Genomic DNA, 22,576 nt, shown 5'->3' on the forward strand with positions numbered 1-22,576 from the left:
GACTGTGGCACTCTCATGATTCCCCAATTGAATTAGTTGGTTTCACTAACTCTGATGTTGCAAGATTTCTTTAGATCGAAAAGTACTTCTAGTGCCTGTCAACCTTTGGGAAACAGATTGATTAACTGGTCTTACAAGAAACAATCATTTGTTGAGTGCTCTATTGCTGGATTTGAATATGTTTCCACTTGGAGATGTTGTGCTCAAATCCTTTGGATTCAGAATAAGCTTCTTGACTATGTTTTTAAGTTTCTCAAGACTCATATTTGTTGTGATAACACCATTGCTATTCTCATTACTCAAAATCCAATTCAGCACTCCAAAACAGAGCATATAGAGATTTGACCTCATTTCATCAGGGACAACGTTCAAAAAGGGAAGATTGAGCGGATGTATATTCCCATTGATGATCAACTCGCTGATAGTTTTCACCAAGCCATTGGACGAGCAGAAGATTACTTTTCTCACTGGTGAACTAGGCATGTTTTCCATGTCCTGACGTTTTTCAACTTATTTAATGTCATGAATAGGTTTTTTAATATTTCGAGTGTTTTAATGTATTTTTAGTATAAATTTCTTTGCTTTCAGAAAAATTACAAAAGTACAAAAACATACTTTCATTATATGCTTTCAGAAAATTGCAAAAATATTTGCTCTTTACCAAAGGAGTATACATTGTATGTCTATTTTATACTTAGATTAATTACAAACCTGCACATTTTTCTTTTTGACTTTTTCTTTTGTTTCTTTTTGTCTTTACTTATTTTCTTACTTCAGTCGTGTACCATATCAAAGGGATTGATGGAGAATCATTGATTCTAGACTGAAATTGTAATCCTAACTCTATGATGCTAGGAGTTGAACCACTCTCGGTTGATGAGTTAGAAACTATCTATGATTCATACTGATTACTCCTCTATGTCACTGAGCCATCATTTTCTCTCACAATGTCTTCTATCATAAAACTTGATGATTCATTGTACGATGCCATACACTGAAAAAAGTTTAAAATTGCATGTCGATGGTTAAGCTATGTATCGTTTCTATTCCTAATGGCCATGTCTATTAATATAAGTATATAAATACATCTTGGTGGAAGTTTGTATCGACGATTGGCACCCCTCAACTTTTTAAAATTACATTTTCTACCATTTTATTTTTTTAAATGTCATTTTGACCTCTCGATTTGAACTTTATAAAATATCATTTTCATCACCTCAATTTATAAACTTTCTTTTTTATCCCCTCTACTATAGATAATCTGATTTTTCTCAATAATTTTGGTTCATTAACTTAAAAACCTATTTTTTTTACATGCTTATTGTTATGTATGTATCGTCATAAATTTGAGGTGGTCAATATTTCGGTATAAACTTAGAACTTTGTTCATTATTTTTTTTAAAGAAAATACTTCATTTTTCTTTTGTACATGTCGTTATAAATTCAAGTTTATCTACATTTCAACATAATTTTTTTTACGTTTTCGTGTATATTCAAGTCACATATAATACATCTATTATTATTTAAACTTTCATTTGTCAACTTTAAAAAACAAATCTTATATTTTTGTGTATGTTTCCTACATATATGTCAAGTCACATATAATACATCTACTATTATCTAAACTTTCATTTGTCAACTTTAAAAACAAATCTTACTTATTTTTATGTATGTGTCGGTATAAATTTCAGTTTCTTACGTTTCCGTGCTTCTTTTTATATACATTACGTATGAATTTGGTGACATATAGAACGTTTTATTTGGTTATATATATAGAAGTTAGTCAACAACAAATATAACGGATTGGCATCGCCTTAACATGCAGCCAGCAAAATCCTAGTTGATATTCAATATTGATATTATTCTTTATATTTACATGAATGTAGTGGTTCGAGACCACTGTCATCATCTTCACTTGTTTCGGTTGACATGTATTTACCATTGATGGTTCAATTGATTTGTGTTTATCAAACCTCTGTTGGTTCAATCAATTTCCCCCACAGCTTACATGAAGAGATAAATTCTTATTTAAAATTCAAGATAAACCCCAGAATACAAATCTACCACCAAGCAAAAGTAAACAAGATTCTGTATTCAATTGTGCAGTAAACAAACAAGATAATGCATATTAAATAGGGACCTAACCTATACAAATTAGGTTCCAAAATCGGGGATTATTTTGGAAATGCCAAAACCCGAAACCTTGGCTTCACAATTCTTCATCCAACAAAGGGTTAAGAAAGTATTATAATCCACGGGCAGCCCAGATGCACATCTTGATAAGTTGAGCGCATGTGACACGGGTGCAACACATATTTTTGCATGCACCCGTCTCAAATGAGCACAACATATCCAGATATGCATTGGTGCTGCCCGAGGATTATAGTACAATCATATCCCTTTATTAGTGTGAACATCTTTGTTAAAAAGAGCCAAGAAGCCAAGATTTCTGATTTTAGCATATTCAAAATAATCCACACAAATCACATGTTCAAAGTTTGATAGTTATAGGATAAGCTTGTTTTGTGAAGAACTCCCCTTGATGATGTCATATAAAGTTCAAGAACCACTCTTTGTCATTGGAGTAGTAGTTCTTGCCGATTCTTTCTGTTTTATTAAACTTGAAATGACAGATCATATCTGCAAAGCCAAAGATTTGAGGATCTGGGATTAGTGCTAAATCATATGTTTTCAAATTTACTAACAAATTGCAAACAGATCACCAAAAACAAAATCATAAATTACCAATTTTCTTTAGCCAAAAAGTATGGTGAAACCAAAAACTAGATCCAAACAAAACTAACTTTTCTGATGAATCTAATAACAGTGTGTAAATACATAGCAATACCCGCAGTAATTAGAGCTATTTATGTAAATGTAATTAACTTCAACGGGATGAGAAAAACATAATCCAAACGAATTGACTTTTTGGGAGTAAAAAAAAAAACAGATCTTAAGCTCGTGATTTCTGAGGTAAATATCTAATATATGTTTAAAGTACTCTTGAACAATACACTTATTAGTACCAATGGTGAATTGATCTATTTAAGATGCCTAAAACGACGATATGTAGTTAACATAAAAGAAAGAGAAATAAACTAATCGAAAATAATCATTTTTTTTACAGAAACTAGATTTTATATGTAACAAACATGTATTTATAGCGAATTTGACATGAAAGATTAGAGATACCTGTACAATTCACGAGAACTTCTGTTACCAGTGCTCGACTTTTAGTAGGTTTTGATGAACAAAGATCTAGAGTTTGAATAGCTGCAGCTACCATAGATTTCATCAGCAATGATTGAAATCATTAGAAGTCGAAAACGCCACTAATTCAAGGTTTAATAGAATTCGATCCATCAAAGTAAAGACGGCGATTGAGCGAGAAATTAGGGTTGATGAATCGTTGTATTAATAGTCAATCGACCTGCGCTAATCTGCATATATGGACCATGGACTTTTCAGGTTGGTCCTTGCTTGAAAACTTGTTTGCAGTTAGGTCCTTTGTTAAGTTTTGGATATTATATAAACCTCACATTTCCCATATTTTTCTTCTGCCAATCTAATTTTAAAAACTTGTTTGCAGTTAGGTCCTTTGCATTGTTTGGAAAAGCTAAGTGGAGACATACTACTACGATAAGATACCCAAGATACGAACACTAGTAACAAAATTGTCACCTGTATAAAGAGTCGCATATTATATAGTAGTATTTAAAAACAGCTTCAACAAATGTTTTTCTCACATACACTGTATTTTCATGAACCCAAAGGCCTGAAAAAGTTCATCTTCAAACTCTCTACACATCATATCTTTATTGTCTTTCTCAATGAACATATAACAAAATTGTCACCTGATTTTCCCTCTTTACTCTAAATAAATGTAACAAAAAAACAAAAAGAATAATGTTTCTCAACACATTCAAAACCCTATATCAACTACGAACACTAGTAACAAGTGGCGTAAGTTCCACCTCCTCCGCATGTTTCAACAATATTTCACTATCTTCTTCTAAACTACTCGATACTTGTATACCATTTTCACTATCCTCTAAAACACTCAATACTTCCATACGTGAAAACCCCAATGACTCAGCATCACTTTTAGGCACCAAAAACAGAAAACAAAGAGGTACAATTCTCAGCACATTTCGTATCAAAATTGCCAACCATAAGTTGTCAAATTGTGTCCTTGTAACATTCAATACATGAAGAAGTAAACCACCTAACCATGTTGAAGACATGAGGCCAAAATTGTCAATTGACATGAGCAAAGCAAAGAACGTGCCTTCAATGCCAGGTGGACAAAGTTGTGAAGATAAGACAAGTAACGGCATCCATTTTAAACGCCCGACCAATTGGAACACACTTTCATCGATAACCGCAAAGAAGTAATCTGGGATTCCTAGTTTAAGGTTAAGTCTTAGGATGAAGACAAGATCTAGCATTCCAGATAAACCGAAAAATAATTGAGTCCAAAATAGTAAAGCTCGGAAAGGATGAGTTTTTAAAGTGTATTGATATAATATCGCGCCTAAAAGGGATCCCACTGAGCCAATCGATAAAACAAAACCAATAGCCTCCTGCATACAAACACAATATAGTCGTTAAATACATTAATCACCTATTTAAAGTGTTTATCAACTTATTGCGGTTTGATAAAATGTGTTATATAAATAGTTATTGTATTTATAAAAAATATGTTTTTGATATAAGTATTTGTCAAAAATATTATTATAGATTATATGTAAAAACAAATATGTCAATAAACACCTGAGAGAAAGATGGGCCGGCTTTTGAATCAGTTTCCCAATAGAAGAGGCCCTCATAGATATTCAAACTCAAAGCAAACGAGAGATACATATACAAACATGGCCTCCATACATCCTCGCTTTTCAGAGTAGTCCACATAACCATAGCAGCATCAACAAATTTCTCACGGATCTGATTGATGATATCCAAACAAGTCAATTTTCAACAATAAACAAACTCACACCTCAAAAGTATAAATCCATATACTGTGTTTGGCATGCATTGGACAAAAGACTAAGACAAATGTCAATAGTATAAAAATTACAATTAGAGGATGTTTATTTTTTTACTTAACGGGCTTAATGGGTTAAGCACTTAATCTGGATAGCTATATGTGGCTGTTTCTTTTTTACTTACTCCGGACATAATGACTTAATGTATTAAGCCAAAAAAAACAGGCTTAATGTAACAAGACACTAACCATTTACCTTTTTGTCTTTCTACTTTTTTCCTCCCGATTCCTTTTTCCAAAAATTGATGAATATTGTCAACTTTATTTTAAAGAAACTAAGGGCATTTGGTTTCTTTCAGTCTTGAAAAAGAACAATTTATCCAAACAAAAATAGTAGTACTCATTCAAAAAAGAAACAAAGGCTAGTTATATGTACCTGTCTATAAGCAAAGCTAGGTGATCGGGGTTCCTTTAGCACAACACCAACCAGTACCACAAGCGCATATGGTATACTTAGCAACCCATAAACTCCCTTTAATTTAAAAGGAAACAGGTCAGTTGTCAATAAATGTTAGATGTTGCAATTTGTGTTGAAAAAGTACAAGAAAGCAACCTTGGGACCAATTAGATGAACAAAGACACCGCTCAAAGAAAATCCAATTAGAGCTCCAATGGAAGAACTCAAGGCACATAAGCTTTGCATATCTGGAGCAAGAGAAGGATGAACTCCACTATGTTGTGCTACACACGCATCAATAGTCACATCGGCTATAGCAACTCCAGCACTTCCGGCTGTTAGCGCCGCCAGTGCTAGCACAATATGCAGCTTTTCATGGAACGACAAGAAAAACATCGATAGAATTCCCACAATACCTGGAAAAATTGTCAATATTTAATCAATAAATCGATTGATTACAAACTAAATAAGTATATGAATGAACATATATTGATATATGGTTTTACCAGCAAGAACGAAATAAGGTCTGCGTCTATGCCCGAAAATTGGAACGACATCTGTAAGAAGACCCCAAATGGGTTTAATAATCCATGGAATATTTGTTATTCCTGTGAAAGCTTGTGATTCAGATGGTTGAACTTTTTGCACATCTTTCATGTAGTACTCTGTGCCCACTCTAGCAAGAGATCCACCGAATCCTTGATTTATTCCATAAACAACCACAACAGCGACCACAGAACTCCAATGTGTTTCCCTTGATAGCATTCTCAGCCAATCGATTGGGCCCCTGATATTAATCCCCACAAAGATCCCTCTTTTGGGGCTTCCATTTTCATCCGCTTCAACTTGCTCTTCCTTGTTATAGATTTCGTTATCTTTCCCTTCCTCCACCATCAAATTCAGCTTTCTCTCAACTTGAACAACGTGTTTCTTGAAATGGGTATTTTAAGATTTATCCGATAGGTATGAACATCACTCGAAAAGCATTGAAGGCCTTTGAAGAAACATCAATAGTCGAAGTCAACGCTCATCAAATGTGGATCTTGGATCTGATTGGCGCTCTCTTCCAGATTTCTGGAAAAATTTATGAAATGGGTTTTGATTAGTGAGTGTGAATACATCTTAACCCCATTTACCAGTGCAAGAACGACTACTTACAGGCAAAACAGAAGGATTTTTTTTTTCAAAAATATCTGCTGAGATGGATGTAAAACAAGATTTAGCTTGTAAAGAAAGCGCAAATCACAATATTATCATACTTAAGCATGAATGGCAGAACTTCAGAAATTTGATGTTTGGGGGTGAAATATTGAAAGTTCCGAAGAAATCTATGGCAAAATATGAAATTTTCTGTAAGTAGGTGGAAGATGTTATGCCATTGTTGACTACAATCCTGGTTTTCTTTGAAGTTGGAGATATTTGATTATTTGGACGTGATCCGTTGCAGATAACTGTGTTTGTCCAAATTGATTGATTTTAAGTTGTTTTCCAAATAAAATAATGGGATTTGAATTAAAAACTTTAGACAATATTTTACAAATTGCAGATAGGATAAAAAAAAGTTTTCGGTCCAAAATCAATAATTTTTTGTAATTTCCTTAATTTCATGTTCAGAAAAAAAAATTATATTTATGTGTGTTTAAAAATAGAGTTTATTTATATTGCAGAATTTGTCTCGTGAAAGTATTTTCAAATAAATGTTTTTCATTGATTTATAAAAACTTAAAATGTCATAACTGATACAAGAAACATAAGCATAAACATAATCATCATTGGTCTTACAACATCTAATCACCTGCATTTCTTTTAATCTCTCATCAGATCAAAACATCAAATACATTCGTACTGATACATGTGATACAAAAATAACGAGTTTGTCAGGTTGAGAAACTTGGTGAATATATAGGGTTTTCATCCCATAATATTATAATTAATTTGTTATAATTATATAATTAATTGGATTAATATGTCTAAACTCATAACTAAATTGGTATAAACTTGAAAATATATAAACAAAGTCCTTTTTTATTGCTCTCATAACCAAAAATAACTAGAAATGATATTAGGAGAGAGAAAAAAAATAACATAAGCACAAATATATATTATGTGACTAATATATTAATTGGGAATGGATAATTGATATGTTAATTTGTTATGTGATTGATAAATTAACATTAGATAAATAGTTAAATAATTGATTTGTTAATTTATATGGTTAATAAATTAATAAGAAATCAATTAGAATTAATTAATTATTAATCAGAATTAATCTGGAATTCATTTGGGATTAATTAGAATTAATTAAATGTGCAATGGGTGAATTGTAATTATTCAATAGTTAAACAAAAGAAGCAATTCTAAAATCATCCAATGGGTGGACGGAATTGGGAGTCTTTCTATGGTTTCTAGAAGCCTCCTGGTTTCATAAAAGGAAAAGGGTTTGAATTATGATTAAATTTATTATTTAATCAATTCATATTCTGCTTTACTTGCAAGTTACCAAAACTATAAATAGGATTGTAAGGCCATCAATTTTGGTTCATGACATTCCTAAGATTATTAGGAATGAAATTTCCTTATCCTTCATCTCTCTCCTCTTTGTTCTAAGGTTTTTTTAGGGTTTTGGATGTGAGTCATCAGAGGCACGAGATTTCTGTTGCTTGCTTTTTAGAGCTTGCTCAAAAAGGATTTGACTGATTATTTACAACAATAATCAAAATGTATGCAAACCCTAATCTCGTTGTGAATTTCGATAATAATAAGGTTTTCCTAGGGTTCTTGATGTTCAATTTTTTTGTTGCAAATCAATAGAGAAAAACTTAGATCCAATAAGTTGCATGTGAACTTAGGGTTAAGTTTTTTCGTCACATATTTTTTTGTAACCTATAAAACCTATCAATGGTATCAGAGCCATTGTTTTCAATTAATCTTGCACGATGTTAAATAGATCAAAATTAGGGTTTATAGAAATTAAACCCTGAGGGAGGCATTTTTTCAAAAATTGTTAAGGTTCTTGAAACCCTAGCCTCCACCCTTAGGATTTTCGAATTTTGTTAGGGTTCTTTAAACCCTAGCCTCCTTAGCCTTTTTCAAAATTTAAAGAGCCCTTATAAGGTTTATCTAGTTTCCTTAATTGTTATTTTAAGAGCGTTAAAATTTGAATAATTAAAACCTGATAAACCCAAGCCCTATTTTTGAAAATTAGGGGGTTTTGGATTAGGATTAAATTTAAATTATTTTATTAACTAGTTAATAGTAAATAAGTATTTAATCCACAATGGTTTAATTAATTTAATTAATTGTTTTATTAAAAGATAAAGATAAGTTATAACTTGTTAATATTAATTAATTAAAAATATTAATTTAAATAATTAATATTTGAACCTCATATTTTGAATTTTTTTAAATATATCTTATATATTATTAAAAGTTAACTATTATATGTATAAGCAAAGTTAGTCAAATTGCTAGTACGCCTCATTCGTGAAGCCATATGGTGGAGGGTCGTTAGCCGAACGGATTTGATAGGACATAATCTCCCTTGTATGGTGGAGGGTCGTTAGCCGAACGGATTTGATAGGACATAATCTCATTAAAAGTATAACGATATAAAAGTACTAGAACCTTCTTTAAAAAAATCTCACTATGGTTACTTTAGAAAAAATATGAAAAGTATGATAATCCATGAAAACACACATCAAGCTTTATATGTCGTTAGTGGAGCGTGTGTGGTTAACTGACACGCTAATAAGGGTTATAAAGAGATATGATGGGCATCTCGAAAAAATATCATTGTTGATGGAGCATGTGTGGTTAACCGGTACATCAATATGAGATGATAAATGACATCGAGGTTGTCAAGCGGGTTTGCATGGTTATTATTCACATATCATTTGTGATCCTCGGCATCCCAGTCACAAAAGTGAGAGCATAATCCGAGATTAAACATGTCATTGATAAAATTAAATGAATCTCAAAAGATCTAGGAGTTTCATAAGATTAGGATTGGTAAAAGCTTTACCTACCTAAAATGGATTCGAATTTGATTACGGCATCCCTCTTCGAAGTACGAATCAAAAATATGAATCCTAACCTTAATTTAAATTTTGGGTTAATAATTAAGGATTAAAATCAACTAACTTGAATTATCTTTTCTCGTAATTTTAAATGTCTTATGAAGATAGAAATGGTCTTCCTCGTTCTTTTGGAAATGGTTTTCTCTTCCTTCATAAGATGATCTTCCACCTTCTAATCAATGTGAAAATGTTTTCCCTTCTTTGGGAATTGGTGGAACTGGACATCATGTTTCTTCAACTCTTTCTCCTCCTCCTGTGACTCTCCAACATCACGTTTTCCTAAAGTTGATATATATAAGACAACTTAAGCCCTATTGGCATGTAGACATCAAGATGGAAATTTTATGTGTACGCATGTTCTACAAATGAAATCATACATTGACAAGTTGGATATAATGGGTGTCATTTTCCCAAGGGCGCAAGCCATTGATTTGGTTCTTATTTCACTTCCAAAGTCATATGATAAGTTCATTGAGAACTTTTATATGAGGAATATCGACATGACCCTTATTAATTTGCCCCAAATGTTGATTTTTGTTGAAGCATAAATGCTTAAGAGCACATCTAAAGTAAAGATGCTTATTGGGTCTAATTCCAAGGTTTCCATGGACATTGACAATTGTGATAAATGGAAAGGGGTCGTCCAAGATCAAATCATTTGATCGTATGCTAAAAGGAAAAGCTAGTTGTGGGATCATTCCAAGTGTTAACCCTAAAGAGTCCATTTGTTTCTACTACCAATTGAAGGGACATTGGAAACGAAGCTGCCTAAAATATCTGAAAGATCTTATAGATTGTAAAGTCAATTCATGTGACTCTACTTCAGGTACATCCATTATCTGACTCCATTGTTTTACAAGTTCCTATTCATAAACTCTTAATACATGATGTGATGATCACATTTTGATGGTATTAAAGGAGCTGAGAGAAATAAGGAAGCTTGAGAAAGGTGAGTTGAATCTGATCATGAGAATTGGACTTTGGTCACATGGTTCGAAGACTGGAATTTGGAGCTACAACTAAGGAGTTGGGATAATTTAATAAATTGCTATGTCTAGAAACATAGTTTTCATTTTATGCGTTGTAAGGACAAGTTCCAACTTTTTGTTTATTTTCAATAAAAGTGAAATTTTGGTTTATCTGATTATCTAATTTTATATTTCCTTGCAATGGCATTTATGAAAGTGTTGGTTACGTTTCTATTATTATCAATATTAATTGTGGATTTGATTCTCATGATATCACTTGTGGTATTATTATATTTGACTAAGTGAAAAGAAATCTCATCACCAAGTTTCAGTTAGACAGAAACTTAGAGTCATACAATTTGAATTGCATGATGCATGAGAATTTTGTTCATTGGCAAATTATGACTAATTCATTGATCACATGTGTATGTAAGTCAAGTGACGAACTGATGGATCTAGTACATGTTGATATGCACTATTCGGATCCACTACAAAGGACGATAACTCTATTCGTCATGATTTTCTGATGTTTCAGTAAATATGGTTGTGTTTATAAGATTAAGCATAATTTTGATACTTTGAAAGAGTAGCAGAACGGATAAGAAGAATCTATTAGGCATAAAGATAAAAGTTACTCAAATTTGAAAGGAAATGAGAGTACTTTAGTATCGTGTTTTATGATCATTTTAGTGATTGTGGATTTATATCACAATTGATCCTCCAAGAACATCTTAGTTCAATTGTATGACTAAGAAGAGGAATCGAACATTGTTGTAAATGGTTCGATCATAGATGAGTCATACTTTGCTCCAATCAAGTTTTAGAGCCATGCTCTAGTAACTATGAATCGTATCTTCAAACTCATTTCAAACTAAGAAGTTTGATAACACCTCGTGAAATGTGGAGTAATAATGTTTTCTTATTATAGCACATTTAGAATTGGAGTTGTGATGTTTTCAGTAATCGATAAACAAAAGATTAACTGAGACCAATTCTATGATGTGTTTTCTTTTCGGGAATCCACACAAACTTTTGAAAGTTTGTTATAGTTCATCAAGGAATGTTCCTTGAGAGAAAACTCATATGTCAAGAAGTCAGTGGGAGTCATATTAATCTTGAGAGTTTCAAGAGTCAACTGACATTCAACCTTTTAGATATCACTAGCACGCAACCTAAGGTTGAGAACCTATCATGTTTAGTTGACACATGCTTATTTACGTGTACTTCTAGTTGAGTTGGCAATGCTTATGAGTTTTGTGTTTTGTCACTTAACTACAAAAGCAAAGCGGGTCGTTAGTGAAATTGTATTGATCAATATGGGTGACTTGCTAATAACATGGAAGCACTGGTAGGCCCTTAAGCTACCAGATGGAAAGAAATTTAGAATAGTAAAGTCCAGTCCATGAAGGAAAGCTAAATTTGAATTTGGTTTTGTCATAAACATTTTCTTATGATTATATGTTGGAAATTATAGATTCACATGGATGGGAACGTATGCACCATAAAATCTAGGTGGCAAAGGTTTTACTATAGTTCATGAAAATGATTATGACGAAATACTTTCGCTAATAGATTTTAAAGATCCGATAAAGATCAATATGGATATTGGTTGTGTTTATTGCATTCTAAAATTCACAACATGATTACGACATACCTCTTCATATTTTGAATTGTGTGGAACGGCAAGGAATTGTTTGAAATTTCATGATATATATATATATATATATATATATATATATATATATATATATATATATATATATATATATATATATATCCAATGAAGGTGTATAAGCTTAAGAAGTCTAGTTGGAGACTTATCGAAGCATCGCATAACATGAATTTGTACTTCAGTAAGAAAGTCAAGAGTATTGATTTCTATAAGTCCATTTGATTACCGGGTGCATGTTAAAGCTAGTGGGAGCATAATTATTATGCTAGTATTGCATGTTGACAATACTATTTGTAGGGAACAATGTTTCCAAATTTACAAATTACAAAGTTTAGGAATTGTTTCACTATAGTAGACTTAAGGGAGATGACACTCATACTTCGTTTTGAATCTAAAGGTTTAGATCGTATAGTTTAATAGAACTTAGTCATAGACGTATATGAATATTGTGTTGAAATGGATTAACATAGGAAATTCCATATATGGAAACATTATAGCAAGATATTGAACAGATGTCAGATCCTTATATAAGATATAATGAGTTGAGTCCCATATGCTTCGGATATAGGATCGATTATGTGACATCCCCAAAATCTCGGCCAGAAAAGACCGATTTTCATTTATGCTTTTAAAATAATTTCAGAGTAAATCCTTTTGATTTGAAAGAGTTGCGGAATTTGTTCCCAGAAACAAAACGTGCTGAAATAATATTTACCAAAGCATTTCATAAAGAAATGTATTTTCATTATATAATCAAAACTCAGGGTGTCATGTTCCGAGATAGACCATAAAGCATAAACGATAAAATTACAAGTCATTCAACAAATATATACATATACAGACTTGTAAACAAAACAACTTGATGATTCATCCATCTCATGCCAATGCGCCACTTCCTGTAATACAAATAAACTGAGTGGGTCAGGCTTGGGAGCCTGGTGAGCATATAGGGTTTTCAACCCACAATAAATAATTATATTTAATTTCCACCAACCAACAATAACCCAATTACACATTCTCGTTATTCTCACTTTACGTCCCTAAGACAACTAACATAAGGGACCTAGTCTAAGAATTTCATCGGGGCGACAACACATGCTTCGGGGGTTCCTCAGCAATATAAGTCAAATAAGGCAAACATGAGGGGGATGGAATACAGCGAATGAACACCCAAGTTCATTAACACCTACAGGTTATGAGCCTGCTAGCGTTCCACTGGACTATCTAGAAAAGTCCGTGGTCGTCATCTAAATTCCGCTAGATGACTGGATCAAAACAACATCGAGGCCTCTCATCTGTTTATTACACACCAACTATCTACCCATGTTCTACCCAACATATTAGTAGATAAAATATACATTTTTATACATAGCTTTAAAACCTGTATAGCATGCTCAATCAATACATTTTCCACATAACAGATGAGGCACACACACATAACACGTATTTCATAGAGAAATAATCAGATCTATAAGACAGAAGAAAGTGAATATACATTCACACACATAACAACAAAATATACACATAACACGTATTTCGTATAAAATACTTCATAATTATGCGTTAGAAGAAAGTAACTACACACTCACTTAATCAGAAGATGATCGGACAGCACTACGGCTTACAGAAGTAGTATTCTTCGGCAGATCTGGAAGATCTTCACAAAAACCGGAGTCCTCGCGGGCAGAGCTTCGGCTCAGGAATCTTACTTCTTGGGATCTTCGGGACCTCGGGACTTGCTTCGGGGCTCGGGAATGATACCGGGGCTTTGGGACAATTCTTGCATGAAAAAACGATGCAAAAACGCGAGAAAAAGGGAAGAAATGAGCAAACAACTCGGTTGCCCTCGACCTCCTTTTATAGGGGCTGGAACTTCAAATTACGCTGGGCGTAATATGAAATTACGCTGGGCGTAATGACGATAAGGTCGCTGAATCCCCCAAGGATAATATCGGTTAATATATATTTAAATTATATATCGAAAATATTTAATAAACTTCAAAAATTCATATCTTCCTCATACGAACTCCGTTTTCGACGTTCTTTATATCCCCGCGTAGGTGAGACTACGATCTACAACTTTCGTTTAGACTATGTCGGCTAATTTTGACTTTATTTTTAGTATTTATTTTTAGTAGGCCGGGACAGGAAAACTCCGTTATAAAATCATAACTTCTTCATCCGACGTCCGTTTTCGCCTATCTTTTCATCGTTTTACTAAAATTAATGAGATCTTCGATTCTTATTTAGATTGTTTCGGCTAAAAACCGCTCGGTCTCAAATCGAGTATTCGGGCTGCATACTGCTAAGTCGAAACTTCGAAAAATCATAACTTCCTCATACGAAGTCAGATTTGGGCGTTCTTTTTATGCACGCTCTCGGTTTAACGAACTCTACGACTTTCATTTGGATCACTAAGGCTAAATATTGCTCTAACGTAAATTTCACTTTTTACGTCATTCAGCGTTGCCGGTTCTGTCGCGAAACTTCGACAGGTCATAACTTCTTCGTTATAACTCGGATTTCGGCATTCTTTATATCTTCGGAATCCTTGTTTCAACCTCTACATCTTTATTCAAAGATATAGGGCTTATCTCACACTTTAATTTTGACGCTTAGTTTTATCTTTTATTAATTATATCTTTATAATTAAGTAATAAGCACACAAATACACATAATTCACATAATACTCAAATATTTCATCATTAATACTCCAAAAAGAGTTACAAGGGTTAACCTAGACTATTACATCGACGAAAATGCCTAGCCTGGAAACGCGGGCGTTACAGATTACATATGATATAATATTCACTTATTCTAATTTTTTAAATGCTCAAAGATTGTGAGAAAAAGGACTAGAATTTTGTGTTACTAAAGTTGTTAAACAACTATCAATAACATTCTACGATTATACCAAAATACTGGTAGCTTACGGATAGTTAGAAGTATGATATTAATTTGGATAGACCATAGTGACATGATTATGGATTGAGCTGGCTCTTGATCAGAATGATGGTCATATAGAAATATGAAAATATTTTCATAATGGGAGATGGTTGAAAAGTCTACATATGAGTTGGAAACTCTAATGCAAAAGAAGTATTCAAAGAGTGTACCTTGAACTAGAACCTTCATTACCATGGAATTGTTTTTAGCAACAAAGTTCCAATAGGATATTTTGTATATCAAAGACTCAATCTTTGAGACTTTGGAACATTGATATCGCAGCAGATTAATGCATGTTAAGTTGGAATTCCATCACATATTGAATAGTGATAAGTGATGGGTTTTAGCCATAAGAACATCCTATGTGCTCATGCAACCCTAATGCTCAGATCTAGGTTTCTCTATTGTACATGCAATTCATCCAAGACTTTAAACCCTAGTTCTAGCATACAATTAATCATATTAACATGTGAAAGGGTTTTAGATCTTACCTTGATTGTTATGTAGCAATAACAATCTCAAATCCTCCTTGTAATGACGTTAGAAAGCTTAGAGTCACAAGTGTCACTCCTCTAATGGTTCACAAACACCAAGAGCAAGAGGATGGAGAATAAGGAGATATGAGACACCCAAAAACGGCTGGAAACCCTAATCAATTAGTTCACCACGTTTTTGAGTCTCAAGGGTCCTTTAAATAGTGAGGCTATTAGGGTTATCTAACAAGGAAACCCTTATTTGGATGCTTAGGCCCTCAGCAACCCATGAACTTCCTCCTTAGAGGCCTAGGACTATTTCTAATGGGTTTCCCCATAGAATTCATCCACCCCTCTAATATGGAGTCCATTAGCTCAATATTCAACTATCACACAATTGACAGTTCTAGTCCCTTAAGTTTAATTAATGTCTTTTAGCCACAAACTTAATTCTTATTAATTCTTGATTAATATTAATTAAACATTACGATTTCTCCTTTAATATATTATTCTCATAATATATTAATAAATCATAATTAATCCTTTCTCTCCATAATTCATCCTATCAAGTTGCTTTGGTGAAGGTAACCCAAAAGGACCATGCACCATCGGGTCAAGTACACACCAAAATAGTTATGCACTTAGACACTAATCCAACAGTCTCCCACTTGGATAAGTCTAATAACCATTATGCGTATGTCTTCAGATCCTGATCTGCAATCGTAGCTTTTCAAAGCCGCTGTCAACTCTGATCTTATCAAATACACGTGTCCTTTAGATAAGGGATCATATATTCCTCCCATCTAGATATCGTATAGATATGAGACATGAACTTAATCATTCTCTCTATACTATTTCCCGATGTGACATCCCCTAAAATCTCGGCCAGAAAAGACCGATTTTCATTTATGCTTTTTAAAATAATTTTCAGAGTAAATCCTTTTAATTTTAAAAGAGATGCGAAATTTGTTCCCAAAAACAAAACATGATAAAATAGATATTTATCAAAACATTTCATAAAGAAATATGATTTCATTTCATAATCAAAAGTCGGGATGTCATGTTCCGATACAGATCATAAAGCATAAACGATAGCATTACAAGTCTTTCAACAAATATATACATATACAGACTTGTAAACAAAACAACTTGATGGTTCATCCATCTCATGCCCTTCCGCCACTACCTGTAATACAATTTAAAACTGAGTGGGTCAGGCTTGGGAGCCTGGTGAGCATATAGGGTTTTCAACCCACAATAAATATCATATTTAATTTTCACCAACCAACAATAACCCAATTACCCATTCTCGTTATTCTCACTTTAATGTCCCTAAAACAACTAACATAAGGGACCTAGTCTAAGAATATTTCATCGGGGCGACAACACATGCTTCGGGGGTACCTCAGCAATATAAGTCAAATAAGGCAACCATGAGGGGGATGGAGTACAGCGAATGAACACCCAAGTTCATTAACACCTACAGGTGGCGAACCTGCTAATGTTTCCACAAGACTGTCTAGAATAGCCAGTGGTCGTCATCTAAACTCCGCTAGATGACTCAATCAAACAACAACGAGGCCTCTCATCTGTTTATTACACACCAACTGTCTACCCATGTTCTACCCAACATATTAGTAGATAAAAATATACATTTGTATACATAGTTTAAAGAAAACCTGTATAGCATGCTTTAATCAACACCTATATCACATAACAGATGAGGCACACACACACATAACACATATCTCATAAAGAAATAAGCAGATCTATAAGATAGAAGAGAGTGAATACTCATTCACACATAACACAACCAAATATATACACATAGCACGTATTTTATATATAATACTTCGTATTATTGTATTTGGAAAGAAAATAACTACACACTCACACTTATAAACAACAATACTCTTAATACACTCGAACCAAACTCGTATTATTATTGTGTTTATGAAAGGTAGTATACACTCACTTGATCAGAAGATGATCGGACAACACTACGGCTTATAGAAGTAGTAATCCACAGCAGATCTGGAAGATCTTCACAAAAATCGAACTTCTCGCGGGCAGAGCTTCGACTCGGGAACCGCACTTCTCGGGATCTCGGGACTTGCTTCGGGACTAGAGTATGATACCGGGGCTTCGGGGTATTTATGGCACGCAAAACGATGCAAAACGGGAGAGAGAAGAGAAGAAATTGGCAATTGGGTCGGCTGCCTTCGGTTCCTATTTATAGGAGGCTGGAGCCTCGGAGTACGCGGGGCGTACTGCGTTACGTGGGGCGTACTGCCCAAAACGTCATTGCTTATGTATCCGAAGTGCTCGAGTGCGAGTGTCGACATCCCTCGGAGTACGCGGGGCGTACTCGAGTACGCGGGGCGTACCTCGGATCAGATCGGTGACTCCTTCGGATAATGCTTCCGAATTTTGATTTAAATTTAAATACAAAATGATTTATAAACTTCGGAAATTCATAACTTCTTCATACGAACTCCGTTTTCGACGTTCTTTATATCCACGGAAAGGTGAGACCATGCTCTACGACTTTCGTTTAGACTCCGTCGGCTAATTTTGACTTTATTTTTATTAATTATTTTTAATAGGCCGGGACAGAAACTTTCGTTATAAATTCATAACTTATTCGTTTGACGTCCGTTCTCGCCTAACTTTTTATCGCTTCGATACCAACAATGAGATCTTCGATTCTCATTTAGATTGCTTCGGCTAAAAACCCCTCGATCTCAAATCGAGTAAAACAGGCTGCACACCGCTAAGCCGAAACTTCGATAAATCATAACTCCCTCATACGAAGTCAGATTTGGGCGTTCTATATATATTCGGAAACCTCGTTTCAACTACTACAACATTATTCAAAGATAGTAAGTTTATTTTACACTTAAATTTTGACGTTTATTTTTATTCTTAATTATTCAAACCACATAATTAAGCAATTAAGCACAAAACACACAATACTCAAATAATAAAATCTTATTACTTCAAAATGGGTTACAAAGTTTAACCTAGACTATTACATTGCTAAAAATGGCAAGCCCAGAAACACAGGCGTTACACCCGACTTCCGATTTATGACGACTGACAACAGACTACAATTGAACCATCAATTTAGTCCCGGCTTGGCCAAGCGCTTAGGTGCCATCACTAAATCATCGAGGAGCCCAAAGATATCGCTTTTATCCTACTTTGGATAAAAGGAACGGATAAACTTTTACTCAATGCTCGCTTGCACTCACTTATCGAATCACACACAACAATATGTTTTATAACACCAAGTTACTGGTGCGTTTACATATTATCAATGTGCAACCGACTCGCAAGATACAACTCACATATCTCGGTTTCAAGAATATAAGATGTTATCGTCTCACTAATCACTCGTGATAAAACCCATGAAGTGATCCAAGTGAGCGTGGGTTTAATCCAATGCTCAAATAATACTCATAAGCACTCATGAACGTTGCATCAAACATTTGCTTATGTCTAATACACTTTAGACAATCCACACACCAATTCACGACAGTCTTCATTGATACCTACTTCCAACATATGAACGACTGTGGCCCGTTCGAATAATTTAACTATTCTGAACCAATTAAATTATTCAGGAAGTCAAAACATGCAAAGTGAAACACAAGAATAATATTAATCCCATATGGCCTCAAACCTTTGAGTATAAATAAAACATCTTTTATTTATCACCATATCGATTACTCATTATTTGTTATTTCGGGTAATCAACTTCTTACTTGAATTATTACAACACTTGTCTCATGCTCTTAGCATGCACACATTGTTTACCTATGGTTCTTACTTTGTGAAATAGATCAAATGAACACATTTCCAATCATACTCATTTCACAACTCCTAATCCTTTTCCACAAGTGAAAGAATATCAAATTCTTGCCACTTATAGAATATGCTAGATTCTAACATTTTATGCAATGATCCTTTCGTAATGTCATAGCACAAAAGTCACAATGACTATTGCCAATGAAATTACAAAGTCCACTATTTGAGATTGTTACAATACAATTCCATAGACATGATGTCTCTCACTCAAAGTACATTCCTTTGAACATCCTTTTTGCATAAAATTTCTAATCTAGACATAGACTCTCAATATCCAACTCCAATATGGAACCATTTCCATATTTTCCATATGACAACTCATTCTTAATAGAATCTTTTCTATTCATAATAATTTCGATATGGTCCATCCAATATCATACTTCCAACTACTCACAAGCGACCAATCCTCAGCAAGTTTTGGATTGTCCTTTGATAGTTATTTAATTATCTTAGTCAAAACCGATTCTTGTCCTTTTTCCCTCTAAATGCGCTAGACATTTGGAAAATTTTAGAATGGTCAAATATTATAGTTTTTGCAATCGATCCTTTACCCGAAGCGTATGGGACACGATGCATAATGTTCTTACATAAAGATACGATACTTTATCAATCTTTTGCCATAATATTTTATGTGTCACATTCTCACAATTGGAACTATAAAGAGGGATGCCACAATCATAATCGAAATTTTGAGAACGCACTGTGTATCCTTGACTAAATTTATTAACATTCCACAACCTAAGCCTTTAGATTTGAAATGAAGCATAATATTCTCTCCCTTAATTATAGCAAAACAACTCTTCAATCCTTACGACTTTGCAAAGTATAACTCTTGTTTTCGATAAATAATATTGCTAACTTTCAATACTTGTCTTAATAATCATACACGCACAACATTGATGCTCCCACTATGATGATTATTATCACATAAGCATAACTTTTATGCTCCCACTAGCTTTGACATGTATTTAGAACAGCATAACTTCCAGAAAACAATTCTTATTGAATTTCTTAAGTTCATATTTCTAATGCTTTGATAATCCTTTATCTAAGCTTCTTAAAAATTATACACTTTTGCCTTAGATAGTTCATATGTGTGTCTAAACAATTCAGACTAATTGTCAAATCTCACAATTCGAATCATGGAAAGGGATACCGTAACCATAATCGGATTTGAGAATACAATTTTCACAATCACTATCTTCTTAAAATCTCTCTTAGTGAAAGCATTTCCTCACAGTCATTTTCATGAAGGAAGGAATCTTATGACACTTAGATTTTTAATGGTGTATGTGTTCCTATCCATGCGAATTTGTCAAAACCAAAGTTTGCGACAAATCCAAACTCATATGGACCGAACCTTCTCAATCTTGATTTCTTGCCTTATGGTAACACGAGTGCTCACCATGTCTCCCAAGTAGTTAAGCAGCTTACCCTTTCCTATCAATGTACTTTCATTGATTAAGGTGCTTGCCTTTTATGCGTTCAAATGAGAACTCATAGAACTCACATGCATAATTAACTCGACTGGAACGGCACAGAAACAAGATAGTGTCAACTCGATAGGTCGTAAACCTCAAGTCGTGTGCTAGTGATGTTCGATAAGGTTTATTTTGATTTGTTCTTGAAACCTTTCAAGACCATTAAGACTCCCACTGACTCCATGCCATATAAGATTCTCTTGTCAATAAACATTTCTTGACAAACAAATATTCAAGAGTTAGTGTAGCTTTTATCAAGACGAAACACTTCACAAATTGGTCCTCGTTGGTCTTTGTCTAATCCAAGACATCACAACTTATCAATTTCAAATGTGCAAGAATAAGAAAACCTTTTTCCAAATTCTACATTTGATGAATGTTATAAACCTTCTTAATACTTGTCACTCAATGTCACAATCTTAACTCTAAGACTTGTTTTGGAACGAAGTATGATTGACTTCTTGATTTAACCATTTCTTCAACTCTTGATTCCTCTTCTCAGACATACAATTGTACTAAGACTCACTTAGAGGATCAATTGAAATATGGTTCTTAATCATTAAGACTTATCATAAAACATAATAAAAGGTACTCTCCCTTCTTCTTAGAATAGAGAAACTTTTATCTTTCTGCCTACTTGATTCTTCTTATTCGTTCTGCTATTGATTTAAACTCTTTCAAATCAACTCGGAATTACACTTAATCTTATAAGTATAATCATATCCACTAAACCTTTAGTAAATCATGACGAATATCTTTGTCACTCTTGTGGTGGACTTGATCAACACACAACCTTGTGTACTTGATCTCCTAGTCCTTCACTTGACACTTTGTCAACGAATTAGTCTAATTTCCAAATATGAAATTTCTCATTCATCATGCAACCAAGTTGTATGATTCCAAGTTTCTATCCAATTGAAACTTGGGTGATGAGAAACTTTCCCTATTTGGTAAATTCTTGACCTTTACACAAATAACATAATTAAGAATCAAATCCATTATTTCAAATAATAGAAACATTCAAACATCAATTTTTCATACATACCATTGCAAGAATAAAAAAAATAATATAAAATCAAAATTTATTTTATTGCGGAAAAAGTTGTCCTTACAATGCAATTCTTTGAAAAATTATGCTAATACATATTTCTTAGCAATCTTATTCTAACTCCAAGTAGTAGCTCAAAAATCTAATCTTCAAGTAATGTGATCGAAATCCATTTCTTCACGATTAGATTCCGGTCACTTCTTCCCTTAAGCTTCCTCTCTTTTATTCGATCCTACAAGACATCGAAATGTAATCTTATCACATCATGTATTAAGAATCTAGAATAGGAACTTAAAAGAGTTAGTTAATGGATTTTACATAAAGCAGAGCCATACGTTTTGACTCTCCCATCTCTTAGATCTCTTAGGTAAATTGGGCAGCTTCGTCTCCAATGCCCATTCTCTTGGCAATAAAAGCAAATTGACTCTTTTGGAATAGCACACAGAACTACTTCTGACTTTGACTTTCTCTTATGATCAAACTTTTCGATCATGGCATGCCTTTCGTTTCCATTTCCTATATCCATAGAGGTCTGGAAGGCAGATCCACCAATCAACTTTGCTTTTCCAGTGCGCCAAATCATTGCTGATTCAGAAGCAAT

The 22,576-nt window shown here is 33.6% G+C and overlaps 1 protein-coding gene across 2 annotated transcripts; it reads right to left on the reverse strand.

Annotated features, from left to right (window-relative positions):
- Positions 1–2,004: 2,004 nt before the first annotated feature.
- On the reverse strand, positions 2,005–6,901 carry LOC145091805 (putative folate-biopterin transporter 2). 2 transcript variants are annotated; one of them, XM_079029611.1, is made up of 7 exons: positions 6,701–6,901; positions 5,948–6,515; positions 5,598–5,857; positions 5,421–5,516; positions 4,774–4,944; positions 3,193–4,583; positions 2,005–2,640 (listed from the first exon to the last, which is right to left on the reverse strand). In XM_079029611.1, exons 2-6 carry the CDS (start codon positions 6,333–6,335, stop codon positions 3,936–3,938), a joined length of 1,563 nt encoding a protein of 520 aa, XP_078885737.1. In that variant the 5' UTR covers positions 6,336–6,515; positions 6,701–6,901; the 3' UTR covers positions 2,005–2,640; positions 3,193–3,935. The 2 variants fall into 2 exon arrangements, with proteins under 2 accessions (XP_078885737.1, XP_078885736.1); XM_079029610.1 differs by having other exon boundaries at positions 6,600–6,901.
- Positions 6,902–22,576: the final 15,675 nt, after the last annotated feature.

This window comes from Lactuca serriola, chromosome 3 (assembly GCF_051521515.1).
Source record: "Lactuca serriola cultivar US96UC23 chromosome 3, Lser_US96UC23_V15, whole genome shotgun sequence".
Classification (NCBI taxonomy): Eukaryota; Viridiplantae; Streptophyta; class Magnoliopsida; order Asterales; family Asteraceae; genus Lactuca; species Lactuca serriola.